Source organism: Peromyscus maniculatus, chromosome 21 (assembly GCF_049852395.1).
Source record: "Peromyscus maniculatus bairdii isolate BWxNUB_F1_BW_parent chromosome 21, HU_Pman_BW_mat_3.1, whole genome shotgun sequence".
Lineage (NCBI taxonomy): Eukaryota > Metazoa > Chordata > Mammalia > Rodentia > Cricetidae > Peromyscus > Peromyscus maniculatus.
The window spans coordinates 36,050,361-36,067,319 of NC_134872.1; the positions used below are offsets into that span (position 1 = coordinate 36,050,361).

Here is a 16,959-nt window from a genome sequence, read left to right on the forward strand (position 1 = left end):
TTGGGGTCTGGGGCTTGTCTTTAGTTTGCAGTTACGTTAATTTCATATTTTTTAGAATATTTCAGAGTACAGAGTCACAAATTTTGAATGCTTTGGATTTCAAAAATCTCTTTTCTGTGTAGACTTAACTGGTGAGTCCCTGGCTAGGCACAATCTGTGCTGGGCTTCATGGTTGAGCACTCCCTTTCTTACTCATTCTCTCTTCCACATATCCAAATGATCAATCACATTAACACTTAACTTCACAGTGTGAGGGTCGTCTTGCCCCATTACAGTGACTAACAACACCTTTTTTTCCAATCTACTGGGGTGTACAGACTTTCTGTTGGTTTGATTTTTTTTAATTTCAGGGGATATCTCATTATCAAGATTTAAAGTATAAATAATAACAATAGCAGCCATCTACTGTTTTCCAGTTAGATTGTTATGGAGGTGCATTATTATGGAAATATATCTTATATTCTAAGAGAGTGGAATTTTTTTTTGAAGTGTACAGCCAAGTTACTAAGGCACCTTAAGATCTCTTAAGATTTAACCTGATGTCCTTCTGTGTCCTCAGCCTGATTGTATAACCTACCTTTAAAGAACACGTAACAACCAGCCTTACTTGTCTTGGATTTCCATGCATCAGCTTTTACAACATAACTAATACATAGTAGAAATTTCAAATTACTACTCCTCCTCACCCAGAGAGGAATGCATGCATGTATGCATGTTGCAGTAGTAAATGCTGAAAATATCAAACATGTGTAAAGAGACCTTTGGCAACAAATATCTAACATAAACATTGGAAATAGCATCCAGATATAACTTGATAATGGTATGCCTTCAGTACTGAGTGCTTTGGGGTCAAAGCTGGAGTCAGTGACCCAATCCCTTGTAAAATTCCCTTAAAGAATTATGTTAAGTATCCCTCATTCCTTTCCCATATGATGCTATAATGTTCAATAAATACAAAGCAAAGCTCCTTGTTGGAGACACATGGCAAGAGACAGTAAGACATCAAACAGGCACAGATAGACATAGACACAAGGATGGATTCAGACTCAACAACAAACAGACTAATGACAACCCCAAAACCACAAACTAAGACAGACAGAAGACACAGGAACAAAAAAGAATTCAAACTGGAATTGGCTCCTGGTCAAATTAATCCAAGGGTAAGTGCTGAATTTTCCTTCCTTTATGTGTCACCAAGACATTTGAGTACCTCTGGGTATGTCTTTAGCGCATTTAACTAATGCAGGTTGTAAATAATCTAAGCTCTAGGGGACCATGTAAATGTAGATGTCTTATCTAGTCATAGTTCACGGGATAATGACAACCATGAAAATACTGGTATTCACCAACATGCATTCAAATACATTTTCTACCTCTGGCTCAGCAAGTACAATATTTCCCAAATGCAAAATGTTCCAGAATATTCTAACTAATATGCACTGGATATAAAAGTCTGGTGAAGATGAAATCAATAAGATAGGCAGGAGTCTGGTCACCAAAAATGACAGAAAAAGAAAGAATAGCTGGAATGCTACTGCCAAGAGAACAAGAGAGCCACATTGGTGTTTGAGGGTTAAAATGGGCCATTCCCAAAGACTGGGAAGCAGTTTAGAACACCATTCCCAAAACAAGGCCGAAGTAGAGATCACAAGAAGAAAGCAAAAAATCAACAATGTAGCTTAAATTTGAAACAGGGATGCTTCATGGCCTCAACTTGATCTAAATTAAAAGGAATGGAAGGCACAAAGGAGAACCAAGGAATGAAATGATCAGACAGAGGCTTCACAGTGGTGGTGTTTGACTTGACGGGGTTACCAGCAGCACTGAGAACTTCAGCCATGTGTCGGTAAGTTACGGAAGAGGACAAATACAAATTACAGAGTTCGGGCTGAGCAGCTGGCTCAGTAGTTTAAGGGTTTGCTGTGTGAGCTTGAGCATCAGAGTTTGGATCCACAGAAACCCAGCTAAGGGTCAGGTGGGGGAGGCCACTACCTGTAATTCCAGCTTCAGACGGCAGAGGCAGAATCTTTCATAGTGAGCTCATTAGCAAGATTAGCTGCATAGGTAAGTGCTGGGTTTGATTAAGAGACCCTCCCTCATTGAATAATGTAGGGGAACAATGGAGGATGAATCTGGACACCAACTCCCTGCACACACTTGCACACATACCCACGTGCACCCACACACATGAAAAAACATACATGCCAAATGGAAAAAGAAAAAAATTATAGAGAGATTTGAATATCACAATAGCTACACTTAAGCGAACTGGTGAATTTCATGGAAGGTTTTACACACCTGAGAATAAAAGGAGTATGTCGGAAAGGATGCCAGGAAGAAGTACCCACTAAGGCACATGCACACAAAGTAACTGAGAACAGGAAAACGCATGTTAGATGTAGAAATCACATTTTAAAAAACAGATGAAATATATAGTTAATTAGAGTTCCAAAGGAGACAATAAGAAAATACTGAAGGAACTAGTAACTAAGGAATATGGAAGAAATACAGAGCAAGCTATAATTTCAAAAGGCATGTGCAGAATAGATGAGAAATCTCTATCTCAACTCACTGGAGCCACACTATTAAACTCCAAAGTCGAAGAGAGTATTTTCAAGGATTTCAGAGATTGAGGCCTATCATCTTGAAAAAGGACAGGAAGACAAGAATAAGAAAGGTGACCCTGTCCATGGAGCATGAAAAATGCTGGAAATCATAAATCATTGAATAATATGTTCAAACTGCAGAGTGAAAATAAATGCCAATCCATGAATATAGTACACAGAAAAAAATTAAAATAAGAACATCTTCAGAAAATGATAATTCACACTAAGAAAATACATGGGTGATGTTAGTTGGACACATATACTATACATAGTTATTCCATGAGCTGGAGAGTTGGCCCTGTGTGAGGGTTAAGAGCTCTTCTTGCTCTTTCAGAGGACCTGGTTCGGCCTCCAGCTCCTACAGCTGAACACACAGTCATTTGTAACCCCAGGTCCAGGGGATCTGATGCCCTCTCCTGGTCTCTGTGGGCACTGCATGTGGGATACATTACATTCAGTCAAAACACTGAGACATATAAACTGAAAATAAATCTTTAAAAAATTATTCCATGCACAAGCTCAGAGATATTGGTTAGACTATAGATGAAGAGAAAGTTCTATGTTCGGGGAAATTCTAAAAGAATACTGATTAGGTATAGCAAGAACGTCTTTGGGTATTTAAATTATCAGGAAATTAAAATCAGCAGCTACAGTAGCGTGTAAGCCAAAAAACCTTTTAGGGAGGGTTTAAAACATGGCAGTCTTTCATTTCTTTAGAATGTGATAAAATACTATTTCATATCAAATGGCAATAATTGAAGGCTGACTGGGGATGAAGTAACCAGTCAATAATTGTTGAAGATGTCCGCTATGAAATTCATAAAAATAAAGATGAACAATAAATGCTTAATTTTTAAAAAGTAAGAAAAAGAAAGGGAATAGTTTTAGAACCAGAATGATAAATGAAAACCACAAACAAAGGGGTTCAAAGGTAATATATCAGGCATCACAGAAAATCTGAGGACTAAAAATCTAGCCTAGACCTTTTAAAGGCCCAGACACCTGCTACTTAAAATAAGCATGCCCTAAGAGCATACAAATACAGAAGGTTAAAAGTAAAAATATAGAAAAGGAGAATCAGTATCCCACCAGCTACCACAAGAAAGCTGGTGTTGTGGTATTAGGACCAAAGGGAAGCAAACTTCAAGAAAAAAAGAAAAAAGGCACACCTCAGAAGTTCAATGGAGCAGGAAGCCAAAGTAGCTTGAAATATTTCCGGAAATAACATCTCAAAGTATAATGTAAACATTGATAAAGTCAGAAGTATAGCAAAATCAATAATCACGCTAAGTTGTGTTAACAAGTCTGAGTTAAACTAAAAGAGAATGGGGAAGGATAAACCCGCTGACTTGCATAACGCAATCCACAAGCCCAAATTTCAGTGTTTATGCTGTCTTCAATAGGCAAGAAACATCAACAGAAGTTGAACATAGGCTGGTCCAAAAAGCCAGCCTCAGATTTCAAAGATCTGAAATTGTATAGAATGTGCTGTCTGTCATACTTCTTTATGTCACAACCAGAAATGTTACCTTAAAAAATACCCAAACACTGTGGCATTTGTGAATTAAGCAACCCGTCAGAAACATCTAGAATCAAAGAAGATGTCACAAGGAAAATCAGAATAATTTGAGAATGATAGATTAAAACCTGCAGAAGTCAACCAAGATGCAGTTTCAAAGAGAGCCACAACCTTAAATCTGTATATTAGAAACTCGGGCTTAATGATAGGAAAATCTGTCTCACAATGTTCATAAAATAATAGCAAATTAAAACCAAAAAATCAAATAAAGTAGTGGGGAGAACTAGACAAAAACAGAAATTGATGAAGCAAAGAAAGAACAAATTAATAAGAGATTTATGAGGTCTGCAATTAGTACCTTGAAAACATCTCTAAAATTGACAAACTCCTGGAAGAGTAATGAACTAAAGAAAAGAAGAAAGGGGAGCTAAAAGACACTGGAAATTAAATCCTATGGACATTCAAAAAGAAAATAGAAGTATATTTTAATAGTATCATCTTAGTGTATCAAAATCAAAATTTCTAAATGAGCACACCATATCAACTCTGTCACAAATAGAACTGGATAAGATGAACAGTTCTTTAGCTCTTAAAGACAACTGTATATGACAATAAAACTTGTCCTCAGAGAATGTCTGTCTAAGTCCTGGGTGATGTCACTACTAAGGTCTGTATGTGTGTAATAGGAGAGCTAATGGGTTTACTACTTTCTAGTTTCTTCTAGAAATATGAAACATTTCTAGAGTAAAGAAAACTGAAGTTTCTCTCTATTTACTTTACAAAGCTAGACTGCTCATGTGTGAAAATCTGACATAGATATAACACAGGAAACAAGACTCAGAACATTCATGATACAAAAGCTAAATTAAAAAAAAAAATCTAGCAAGTTAAATGTTGAGTACATACCATACTGAGGGATTCCAGGAATCGAAGATGACTGTAAGATCCTCAAAGCAATCTTGTCATTTGCGGTGGTTTAAATGAAAAGGCCTCTATAAGCTCATGTACTTGAATGTATGATCCCCAGTCTACGAAATTATTTGGGAAAGACTGGGAGGTGTGGCCTTGGAGGAGGTCTGTCACTGGGGGTGGGCCCAGCTAACACTATACACTTAAAAGAAAAAAACTCAATGAAGGACTGATGATCAGGCTTATCATTAAAGTGCTTGCATTAAAATCTAAGGACACCAGTTCAATCCTCAGGACCCACATGGTGAAGGGTGAGAACTGAGCCCCACAAGCTGTCTTAACATGCATGTCATAGCAGGTGCATGTACACACACACCACCACCACCACACCACACCACACCACACCACACCACACCACACCACACCACACCACACCACACTCATATTTAATTACAACAAGCAAACTCCAGAGGAACAAACACTATCATTCATCAGGAAATGCAGTAAAGACAGAACAGGACACAGTCTATCACCTGAAAAGCAAAACGTTACAAAAAGCAGGGCTGCAGGGAGCTGAGCTTTTGTCTTGCATGTGCAAGGCCCTGGGTTTCACACCCTGCACTATCAGATACAGACACATTGGAATGCTAGCATTGGTCATATTCTCCAAGACCCAACTGCTCCATTCTTCTGCAGAACATTCCACAGAACTGCAAGCATGCATGAACCCGGAGGTGTACACTAGCTTTACTTTAACTGGAAACAACTCAAGAGTCTGACGATGATGGTGAAATACTATACAACAATTAAAATGGACGATGACCCAGAAATACAGACTGCAGTGTGGATGGTTCCCACAGGTTTACTATCGGTCCAAAGAGGCTAAAATACAAAATACTGCACACAGATGATTCAAATATGAAGTTCAGAAACCAGTAGAACTAATGTAATAGTCTAAATTAAGAAAGTAGTGATCCTGGGAATGAGGAAGGCATATTTTGGTTTGGTTTTTAAAGGTAACAGAGGAAGTCTTTGGAGCTAATGGTAATAGTTAACCTTGATCTTGGTGGTAAGGGCAATTAAAGATGCATTTACTTTCTGACAACCCATCATCATTTGTCTACCTGTATGTCATTCATCTATTTTCTACATATATTTTAAATTTCAATGAAAATACTTTAATACATGCCATTTGTTTCCCAAGACAAAGAAATGTGTAAAATCTGCTATAAGTTACAATAAAATGATAAGGAAAATTAAGAAATACAGAAAAAGACTTAGACAGATCTGAAGAGGATTAAAAAATAAACAATAAACTCAACAAATGGTTGATCCCATTGATAATTAAGAGGGAAAAAATAAAATAAAAACTACAAGGCAACATTTCATGCTCACCAAATAGATTTTTTTCCCCAACAGGGTCTCTCTCTCTCTCTCTCTCTCTCTCTCTCTCTCTCTCTCTCTCTCTCTCTCTCTCTCTCTCTCTCTCCCCCCCCCTCCCTCTCTCTCTCTCTCTCTCTCTATATATATATATATATATATGTGTGTGTGTGTGTGTATGTGTGTGTGTGTGTGTGTGTGTGTGTGTGTGTGTATCCCTTGCTGTTCCAGAACTCTCCATGAAGACCAGGCTGACCTTGAACTCACAAAGCTGCCTCTGCTTCCTGAATCAAACTGATTTTTTAAAGTTTACAAAGTTATCCTAACCTTACAAGGAAACGCCTATAGGCCTAGTGAGTCAATTTGATATAAAACTTTGGAAGCAACTTTTGACATTGGTGAAGCAGAATGAATTATTTATTTGTGCCTTTGCCATCTTGAGAATGTCACACTGTCAAAGATGCCAAAGACAGGTGTAAGAACAGTGATTTCCACATTTCACACCGGGAGCCAATGAACATAAGTGAAGATGAAGTCTGCTACAGGTGGGCTTTCAGAAGGACAAAAGGCTTTGTTTAAATGACCTTGCATGGGAAGATGGTTGTACCAGGTTAGGGAAAGAGCGGGTGGGAGTGATATGTTTACCCTGGAACGAGGACTACACACAGAAGCAGACAAGAGAGAAAAAAGTTAATAAATAATTTGTCAGTATAGATGAAACTTTCAGTGAAATGTGCCATTCCCTAGGAAACAAAATCCTACCAGAACTCAGCAAAGAAAAAAGGAAGACATTTGAGTAATTCTGTCACAGAACAAATGAGGATAGGGGACCTGACAGATGGAAACTCACGACCCAAGCGGTTGGAAGCAAGCAGAGGGACCTGAGATCCAGTGTCGAACTATAGCTATTCTGCCAAGACAAAGCCAAGGTTAGAGTGAAAACGAGATGAGGAAAGATGAGCATGAGAAAATGTTCACATTTCAAAGGCTAAGATGCAGATGTTAACTTCCAAATACAGTGTTATATGAGGCTGCGACCAGAACTGGTAGTGGCAGCCACCTGCTGGGGGCAGTGTGTGGTGAGTAACACGGAACAGGAATGGCAGGGGGCTTTTCATAGGCGTGACTTCATATAATTCCTAATTTTTATAGCACCGGGACATCACAGTCACCCAAACAAACCAATGTGAGTGAAAAAAAGATAGCAAGAAGAGCCTGAAAAAAATGGATAATTGGGAGTATAGAGAAAACACAACCATATTACAAAACAATAGCAATCATAAGTTTAAAGTAGTTACCAGGGTCACAAACCACTTGTTGTCTTAGACATACGAAATACCAAATTTGCCCTGAAGGACTTAATTTCCCCTTGAAAAGAAAGTAGATTTTATGGAAGAGGAGAAAATAGTATCAATAGAGGTTTTATGTTGTTGCCTTTTTGTTTTTACCTTATACCACTTTATTGAATCCAAAATACAGCTGTCTGGGAAGTAGAGATGACACATCAGACTGCCCGATTTCCCCATGGGTAAGGTTTGTTGATACTCATCCGATGAACTTACGGGGCTCTCCATGGAAGAATCACACCACTGCTTCCTAAAAACAGTTAGGTTCACAGCTATTTGGAAACAGCTGTGGGCATCCCTATAAGAAAACAGGTTGAACCCAGTGAATGCTTACACAGTCCCAGAATTCAATCCGCCATTTTCACATCTTTCCCAATTCTTTTCTAGACATTCATAGACCCTATGCCTCCTACGAAATAACAAGCAGCCCACAAACCATGCATCACCCAAGGATAAGTGGTATTTGTGCAGTGGAGACAGTGGCATCTCATTCAGTCTGGCCCAGGAGGGGCCAATGAACACCAAGGGCCTCTGGCACTGTTTCTCTGAAGAGACTAGACAGTGTTTGCGCCGGATTCATTGCAGCCACAAAAGCCACCTACACTTACTCCTAAAGAAGTAACTGATAAATCAGAGGATTTGGTGAAATATAAAACAACTCTCTGTAATTCTTTAAAATGTCAATGGTGTGAAATCCAAAGACCCAGAGCTGCTCCAGATTAACAGAGATTAAAGGTACATGGGACACACCCAATCTACAGGTGGGAAAAGCAAGGTTTGGAGAGATAGCATGATATGTTGTTGTTGGTCAAGCTAGTGCGGGAAGTCTCAGAATTAGACCTCTCTAGCCAAACGTGATTTTCAGGTGGGTTTTACCAAAATCTTGAAAAGCTTTACAAACTGAAAAGGAGAGGGAGGAAGAGGGACGAGAGACAGACAGAGAATATATGAGCAAAAGGAGCACCTTTGGTGGGGCATGTGCTTCCAACTGACTATAGTTCTCTCCAAACTATACCTTACGTGCCTTACGAAAAGTTTTTGAAGGAGGCTCATTTTAATCTGGATCAACCAGTGGTCAAAAAACTTCCAGTATTCTGAGGAAATGGCAGCGATAATATTGATATCAGCATACCTTGTAAGCTGGTCCGGGCTGAAACAACATTTCAATGAAAAGGATGTAACCTGTGCTCCAAAGTTGATTCATAAATCTGTAACTTGTGCTCCAAAACTGATTCATAAATCTGTTCTGCTCTCAAATGTGCTCGCTGGAAGTCACCTCATAACTGTTTAAGGCCATCCTGAAATGTTGACTCAATGCACTTTGCCTCGACACACATCCTTGCTGGTTGTGGCAGCTCACACCTGTCATTTAGTACTTCAGGGGCTTGGGTAAGATGGAAACTGGTCTAGGCTATGTAAAGTGTCTCAAAAATCAAGGTTAATAATACCCAGTTTCTTCAAAGATGTATATAGAAAGTATATAGAATAAAGAGGGTAGTGTGTGAATTGGTTCTCCTTTAAATGAACTTACCTTATAACACACTGGTAGATGCCCGAGTCCTCATTTGCCAAGGGAAGAAACAAAATCCAGGTCCCGTCCTGGTGATTTCTAAGCTGTCTGTTATGGGAGAGTGGACTTTGGTTGGGTGTTTTGTACCATGTCAGATTGACTGCCCCGTTTGTTGCAGGAGGGTATGAGCAATTGAAAGCAAAAGGCTGGCCCTCTGAAATGATCTCATAGTACATATCAGCCTCTTTACAACTCCCTAGGGAAGGAAAGGAAAGGACAAGAAACACCATGACAGAAAACTGGTGTCATTACTCATGTTAGAAAACATCTTGTTCTGGGCAACATGAATTTTTATTTGGGAGTTTCCAAACCCAGTCGTTTAGGAGCACAATGCCAAGGCCTTCGAACGTATCACGAAGACAGGCCTTCTGCAGGCCCTCCACAAAACCACCACTCCCTTCTGCCTTTATTCTTCTATTCTTCCGTCCTTAGTTCCCTCTTCTCCTCCTCAGCCCCGACCCATCCTGGTCATCTGTTCTTCCCGGACTTGCAGTCCGTTACTGCCTTGAATAAAAGGCATCCTCCTCCCACAGTGGATGGTTTTAAAGACGCCTTCCTTTTAAAGCCCATGTCTACCAAGTTAGTTTTTCTTAGAAATGTGTTCTGTCTCTGGTAGCTCTGGACCATAAAATAAACCGTTCGTTATACAAAATAGACGCCACTAGTAATCCAGCCACGTCAGCACTTGGAATTGAGTCCACGGGCATTTGGACTTCTCCATATCACCTAAATTACTCCAAAGTTCCAAGGTGACATTTGGGCTTGAGCCTCCAAGAACTTGGGAATGAATTTTTTTTTTTTTTCTATTTCCCCATGTCTTGGACTCTGCCTACCAGATCATCTGGGGGCAAGAGTGATAAGCAAGGCTGGGCCTTAGATGATACCTTGAAGGTAGGTCAGAGGCCTGGAGACGGGTAACAATGGATGCTCCCCCCAAGGTGACAGGCCGCTGGGACCCAAAAACTCACAAAACAAACGTACGTACCTGCTGCTGTCACAAAATGTGGAAGCATGAAAGACACCCCGCAAAGCAGCAAGGGCAACATCCCCATTTTGAGCTACAGGGGATAAAAGAAGACGATAGGAAAAGTAAGAGGGGCAGCTGGGCTGGGTGCATCTTCCCACAGGCATCAAGGCTCAGACTTCTGAGAACTCAGTCCTCCACGTTGGCCTCACCATCCCAACGCTGGCCCGCCTCCATCCTTATTCCACACCACTTTTCTGTGCCAGACCCTCAGAAGCCAGGAAACTCAGACTGGCCTGTAGAGGGGACCAGTGGGGAAGGGTGGGAGACAGGGGCAGGCAGATATAGTGGCATGTCTTTCTGTCACTTTAGAGCGATCCCACGGCAGCCAGAGCAGGCTACAGACCCGCCCAGCGCGCGCCTGAGATTCGCCTGAGATAGCTGAGCTCCCCGGAAACCACGGACTCTCGCTGGCTGAGCAGTGGTCTCAGGTCCACCTGGGAAGAGCGGGCAGGAAGCGGAGAGAATAACCCGAGCCTGAAGACCCCCCCCCCCCAACTCACGTTCAGGCTCCACGCCTGGGCAGGGACAGTCACCAAAGCCGCCCCAGTGGGATCGCTGGCTCCCCTCTGCCCTTCCCTAGCATCGATGCTGCCCAGGGCAGGGGTAGCAGGGGAGGAGGGGGGAATCCACCTGCCTATGGGATCGCAGAGCGCGGGGGCTCCTAGAGCAGAGCGGGAACCCCGCCAGGGACCAGATCCCCGCCAGTCACCGCATTCCACAGCCTGGGCATGCCTCTCTGCCGCGGGCGGGCGGAGCAGACTCACCTTCCCCAAGTGGAGCAGGACAGAAAGAACCCAGCCCTAGAGAGACGGTCAATCTTTTTTGCCTGATTCCAAACTAACATGTTCATCTATCGGGAATGTCAGCTTAAATCTGCTCCAGATTATCGCTTTAAAAAAAAAAAATCCTTTCCTTTCCAACTCTATTAGAGCAGTTCTTACATACCCAGCACTGCCCTAATATGGACTATCCCAGAAGTGGAAGAAGCCATTCCCCATGGCATCTGGGGAAAGGCATTAACCCTCTGTCGTCACACTAGATCTATAAAGCAGACATCCTATCCTACAGGTTGAGCACCGCTCCTGTCTAAACTCGCCTTAAAGCGCTGCTCACCTAGACCTGTTGTCCCCGAGGCACCGGAGACCCTCCAACCCCCACCCCACTGGGTATGGGTAAGAGGAAGACATCCAGTGCAATCAGCCCATCAGCTTCTTAGCCGGGCTTTCCTAGTGGTCTTTGTGGAATTGGGGACAGTGAGACTTTCACAACAACCACAGCATCGGTCTTTTCTGTGAGCTGTCCCAAGCTCCCGAAGTTAAGGTGGACAGGTGCCGCCCATCATGCCTTACCAGAAGTCCTCGGGACCTCATCCTTACTTACACTTCCTGGATGATTCTCTCTGTGTCGAATAAGTATTTTGACTCATGAAGAATCAATCACTGGGCTTGGGATACAGGACAGATTTGAGGATTGCGAGCTTTTCAACAAACAACATGAAATTAAGAAAAATAGGAAACAGTCTAAGAAACAGATGCTACAGATTCTGCCAGTATGGAATTTAAATAAAAAGAAAACTCAAATGTGGAAGAAACCGGTAAGGGGAGGCTAGATTTGATCAGTATAAACCGAACACCAGTCATGTAAACAATTAACACAGAACTGATTAAAGTTTTAAAAATGAAAATGAGAAACTGTAACATGTTTGCTTGCAGAATCTCCCAGAACAGCAGGTAGGAAGGAAACGAATGAGCACTTGCAGAGAGGTCCAAAGAACAACTTTAGCTTTGCTTGTGACGGCCAGAAGAAAGCCTGCTTTGGGAGAACTTTATGAATTCAGTCTCTTCCCTTGTCCGCTCTGCTTTTCACTTTCATGTCTTTCCGGTTAAGTGTGTGCCGTGCAGTTGTTAAGGGCAACGTGATTCCAAGCAAGTCGTGTCATGTAAGCAGCAAACGAGGAAGGAATCTTCTCCCGGCTTCCTGTAACTATCCTCCATGCCCAAATTGTGGGATTTAAACATTCGAGGTGTCGTCCTTCTTCATACAGGCATGCTGTTACATAGTATACAGTTGTATGAGCATGTGCAACCTGCACGTCCCTCTCCTTCAGCCAAAGTTGTGGTTGTTCCAACTTTCCATTTTGCTATTCATTGTAAAGAGTGTTGCTGTGTCAGCCTGGCAATGTCCTCTTGCGTGTTTGAGAGCAGTCCCCAGATTATTAAATGAGTGTGTCTTCATCGGCATTGGCAGACCTCTAATTGTTTCCATGGTAGCATCCTCCAGAGAAGGATTTCATTGCCCGGTGTTCCTGCCAAACATTAAATGCATTCCCAATGTGCCCGATGACACAAACAGGGCTTAGAGATGTGGACCCTTCCAAAGCGTGCAGTCGTGTTGTTTTCTGGTAAATCCAGTTCTAAAGGATAGTCAACAATTAAGAAGCACATTAGATAGCAAATCCGATGAGAAGATAGGAAGGGTGTCACAGTCATAGCCTTGCTCCCGAGCAGTGGCCTGGAGCCCAGCAGGGACACAACTGGGAGAAGTGTTCTCCTTTTCTTTTTTAAGGTTTGTTTTTATTATTTTTAATCGTGCGTGTGAGTGCAGGTAATCATGGGTCCAGAAGAGGACGTCAGATCCCTTGGGGTTGGAATTACAGGGGGTAGTAAGCTACCTGATAGAGGTTCTGGGAACCAAACTGGTCTTCTGCAACAGCTGAGCTGTGCCCCCTGCCTGGGAGAGCTCTCCTGGAGAACAAAAAAATCAGAACAGAGTTTGGAGAAATCCAACAAAACTGAAATGAATGTAATGTGGTCACCACAGCAAAGAAGGGGAGAGTTAGGTAAACAAAGGTGTGGAAGGAGATGGGGGCAAGGTCACATGGGGCAGAGAACAACGGTAGAATGGCTGAGTTTATTACAGGTAAAATTAAAAGATGTTAGAATACTTACATCAGGAAAGTATAATCTCAAACTCATTGTTTCAATGTTATCTTTACCACTAAAGACCACCAAAAGAGACCACTAAATGGACTCCGTGGCCATGAGTTTTAAAAACAAAGAACACTTGAAGTTGGGAAGGAATGGTATGGTGTGGGGTAGGGGACAATCTGAGGAAGGAAAGAGGTAGCCATCATATTCAAAACCAGGTAAAGTCGGTATATGCTACTGAACATCAGGATAGTGTGTTCCCTTGGGACACTGGTGGGGGGCGTTGGGACCTAGACCAGCAGGTCATTCTTCAGTAACAAGGTCCTGAGAGAGAGGACCAGGAGATCAGAAGATAGAGAGGATAGAAGATAAGAAAGTTTGGCATCAGGAAGTCTGGAACAGGCTACGCCTTACGCCACACACGCTTATTAAAAAGTGCAGCACCTTATATACTTTTCCAGGGGAGAAATGGGGTGGTCGGAAGGAGCTACCATACAGTGGGACGAGGTCAGCAGGAAGCTAATCAAACAATGTTGCACAAGGAGAATGTGGGGTATCTCCAGAACATTACAGACCAAGCTCACAGTGGCCTTGAGACTGATAAGCAATAGCCCCATACAGTGGGAGGAGTTGGGTTCTCAGCATCTGAAGCCACGGCTCCCCCGGGGCACTGGCCCCAGGCCACTACTGGCTCAACCAAGTAGATTCCTGGCTTAGAGAAGGAGCTATGTTCTTTCTCCATGCATCAGGGCCTCCAGGAAAGCCTCAGTTGAACAGGCAGACAAGCTATCTATCAACAGATACCCAAGGAAGATGCTCCCTTATTGGGGTCTTTTTTGGACCTACATGCTTGTGACATTGGTTTGCTCTCTTATTGCATTTTTCAGACCTGCACCCCAATAAATCAAGAAAATCCCTTGGGAAAAACTCTTAGGAGGTAGGGTTACAAGGCCCCAGTCAGGTGGCTCCTACACAGCCTATGAAATAGGTGATGTGGCTGGGGTTTACCCATGACAGTGGAGATTAATATCTGGAGACACAGTTTGGGTCTATACCAATGTCTCAGCTCTTTCTCAATATCAGTCTAACTTGTATGAAATTTAGAGAGCAGCAAACCACACAATGGAGTAGAACCTAAAGCCTGGACATCTGTCGGGTAGAGTGGCAAATACCTGATTCTAGATGGGCCACTGCCTGGTATAATAACCAGCACCATGGTATAATAATAATCCAGCTTAATGGATTCTGTGTTATATTTACACTCACGCCCATGCAGGCACACATTCACAAAGTTCTTCAGCTTGTGCTTGAAGGAATCCACTGCCTCCAAGACATCCCACTCCAAAGTAGAGTCCTGTAAGCAGATCACTTCCCCCTGTAGAAAAAGGAAGCCTGGCTGTGCGGCTTTCAGTTGGGAACTCTTGTTCGGTACTCTAGGTCTGTAAAAAGAGGAACCTAGTTTGTCTGATAACTGTGTATCTAACTTTACTGTGATTCCTCGATGACCCTCCTTTCCAGAACAAGAAACCAAAGTCAGAGGTGCAGACGAGTCTTCAGGACCCTCACTTTTAGCTGACGGCTCCTGGTCCTTCAAGCCTGGACAGCAGGGAGCAATCTTTCCTAGCACTCTGCATGTGAGGCTCATAGTCACAGGACCCACAAGCTGGTGGCATATTTTGGTTCCACCCAGCATGACCATTAACAACCCAGATCCTTTCTTACTCTGGCTGTTCCTGGGCCATGTTTTCAAACCAGCTGTGACGTATTTCCATATCAAAAATGAAAGAGCTCATATCTATCCCGCATCAGTGCCATCTGGAGAAAGTGGGTGGTTAGAGCACCTGTCTCCTGTCTCAGCATTATTGCTCACAGATGAGGGCTGGCGAGAACTGGGAGAAAAGGCTGTCCCAGAGGCCAGGTACTTCTAAATACAGCTTTTGGACACATTAATGCTTAACTGAAGAAATACTCATCTCAAAGGATATTGTTTTTGACCACCAAGTTTGCAATGATGTCCAGATGAGTACTCAATTCCACTACTGCCCTGCATGTGAAAGTACTGTGCAAAGTCTCTGGGGAGTGTAGTCAGCCAAGAACCTGAAAAACCCATGTCCTGTGCAGTCACGCCAAGTAAATCACCAGGGAGGGGACCAAAGTTATTTTCGGAAGGATGTTTTGTCATTTAGGCTGTGTATATTTAAAAACGGGGAGGGGAGGGAATCTAGATAGCCAACAAAAACAGAAAAGCCATCCATTTGGCAGCCTTAATAACAACTTAGAGAGCATTCTTCAAATACATTATCATGAACAAAGATTTGGGCTAAGTTTTTGTGTGGATGTGAATGTGGATGTGTGTGTGTGTATAGGGGTGTGTGTGTGTGTGTGTGTGTGTGTGTGTGTGTGTGTGTGTGTGCAAATGACATGGCACACATTTAGAAGTCAGAGGATAACTTTTAGGAGTTAGTCCTTGACTTTCAACCTTTCATTTTTAACTTTATTTTATAGTTGGTTACTTAATTTTTCTTATCTTCATCATCTCTGGTGGACTGGAGACAGGTGGGGATGAGAAGAGAAGGGATCAGAGTCAGGGGAGGGATGGAGGAAGAGAGCACTGGGAGAGACAACTGGAAATGGGGGGGGGACTTGGGGGATGAAGTAGAAATGTAGTGCAATGGAAACTCCCTGAAATCTACGAGGGTGACCCTAGAGCAAATTTCTAGTAATGGGGGACACAGAGCTTGAATGAACTGGCCATCTTCTGTAACCAGGCAAGGCTTCCACTTGAGGACCAGAACACCAACCCAGCCACAAAGCCTTCTACCTACAATTTGTCCTGCCTGCAAGATGTGCTGGAGTCAAGATGGCGCAGAACTTGTGGGAGTGGCCAAACAATGATCTAACTTGAGAGGGAGTCTACACCTGATACTGCCTGGATGGCCAGCAACCAGATGCTGAATAGCCCAGAGAGCCAGGGTAGAAACAAACATGACTTGCCAAAATAAAAGTCAATGACATGATTCCTAATGATATTCTGCTAAACTTATAACTCATAGAGTGGAGCCTAGCAAAATTGTCATCAGAGAGGCTTCATCCAGCAACTGATGGGAGCAGATGCAAAGACCCACAGTTAAACATTAGGCTGAGCTCAGAAAATCCCATGGAGAAGGGAGAGGAAGAATTGTAGGAGACAGAGGGGGGTCAAGGATACCAGGAAAACACAGCCCACATACTAACCAGGGCTCATAGGAGCTCACAGAAACTGAACTGACATTCGGGGAGCCTGCATGGGTCTGACCTAGGTCCTCTGCATATATGTTATAGTTATCTAGCTTGAAGTTCCTGTGGGACTCATAACAGTGGGAGCTGTCTCTGTCTCTTTTGCCTGCTCTGGGGACCCTTTTCCTCCTACTGGGTCGTTTCGTCCAGCCTCAATATGATGTATGTACCTAATCTTATTGTAACTTGCTATGCCGTATTTGGTTGATAGCCCTGGGAGCCTGGCTCATCTCTGAAGGGAAAGGAGGAGAAGTGAATCTGGGGGAGAAGGGAGGTTTTCAGGAAGGGGCTGAGAGGAGGGGAGGGAGAGGAAACTGGTTAGGATGTAATAATGAGAGAAGAAAAAACAAATGAATTTCCATGGCCACTGCCTAGTGGCTTTTCCCTCTCAGCTTTTGA

General features: G+C 42.7%; 1 protein-coding gene across 4 annotated transcripts in view; it reads right to left on the reverse strand.

Annotated features, from left to right (window-relative positions):
- Il1rl2 (interleukin 1 receptor like 2) overlaps window positions 1–16,959 on the reverse strand; it is a 49,174-nt gene that overhangs the window by 29,961 nt on the left and 2,254 nt on the right. The window contains exons 2-5 of one of the 4 annotated variants that reach the window (XM_076557363.1): window positions 13,029–13,101; window positions 10,316–10,388; window positions 9,292–9,526; window positions 7,863–8,058 (exon numbers count right to left, since the gene is read on the reverse strand). In XM_076557363.1, coding sequence (XP_076413478.1) covers window positions 7,863–8,058; window positions 9,292–9,526; window positions 10,316–10,382 — 498 coding nt within the window. In that variant the 5' untranslated portion in view covers window positions 10,383–10,388; window positions 13,029–13,101. Of the gene's footprint in view, window positions 1–7,862; window positions 8,059–9,291; window positions 9,527–10,315; window positions 10,389–10,857; window positions 10,920–10,991; window positions 11,122–13,028; window positions 13,102–16,959 lie in introns of those variants that run through there. The other 3 variants (XM_076557362.1, XM_076557364.1, XM_076557361.1) reach the window with 3 other exon arrangements.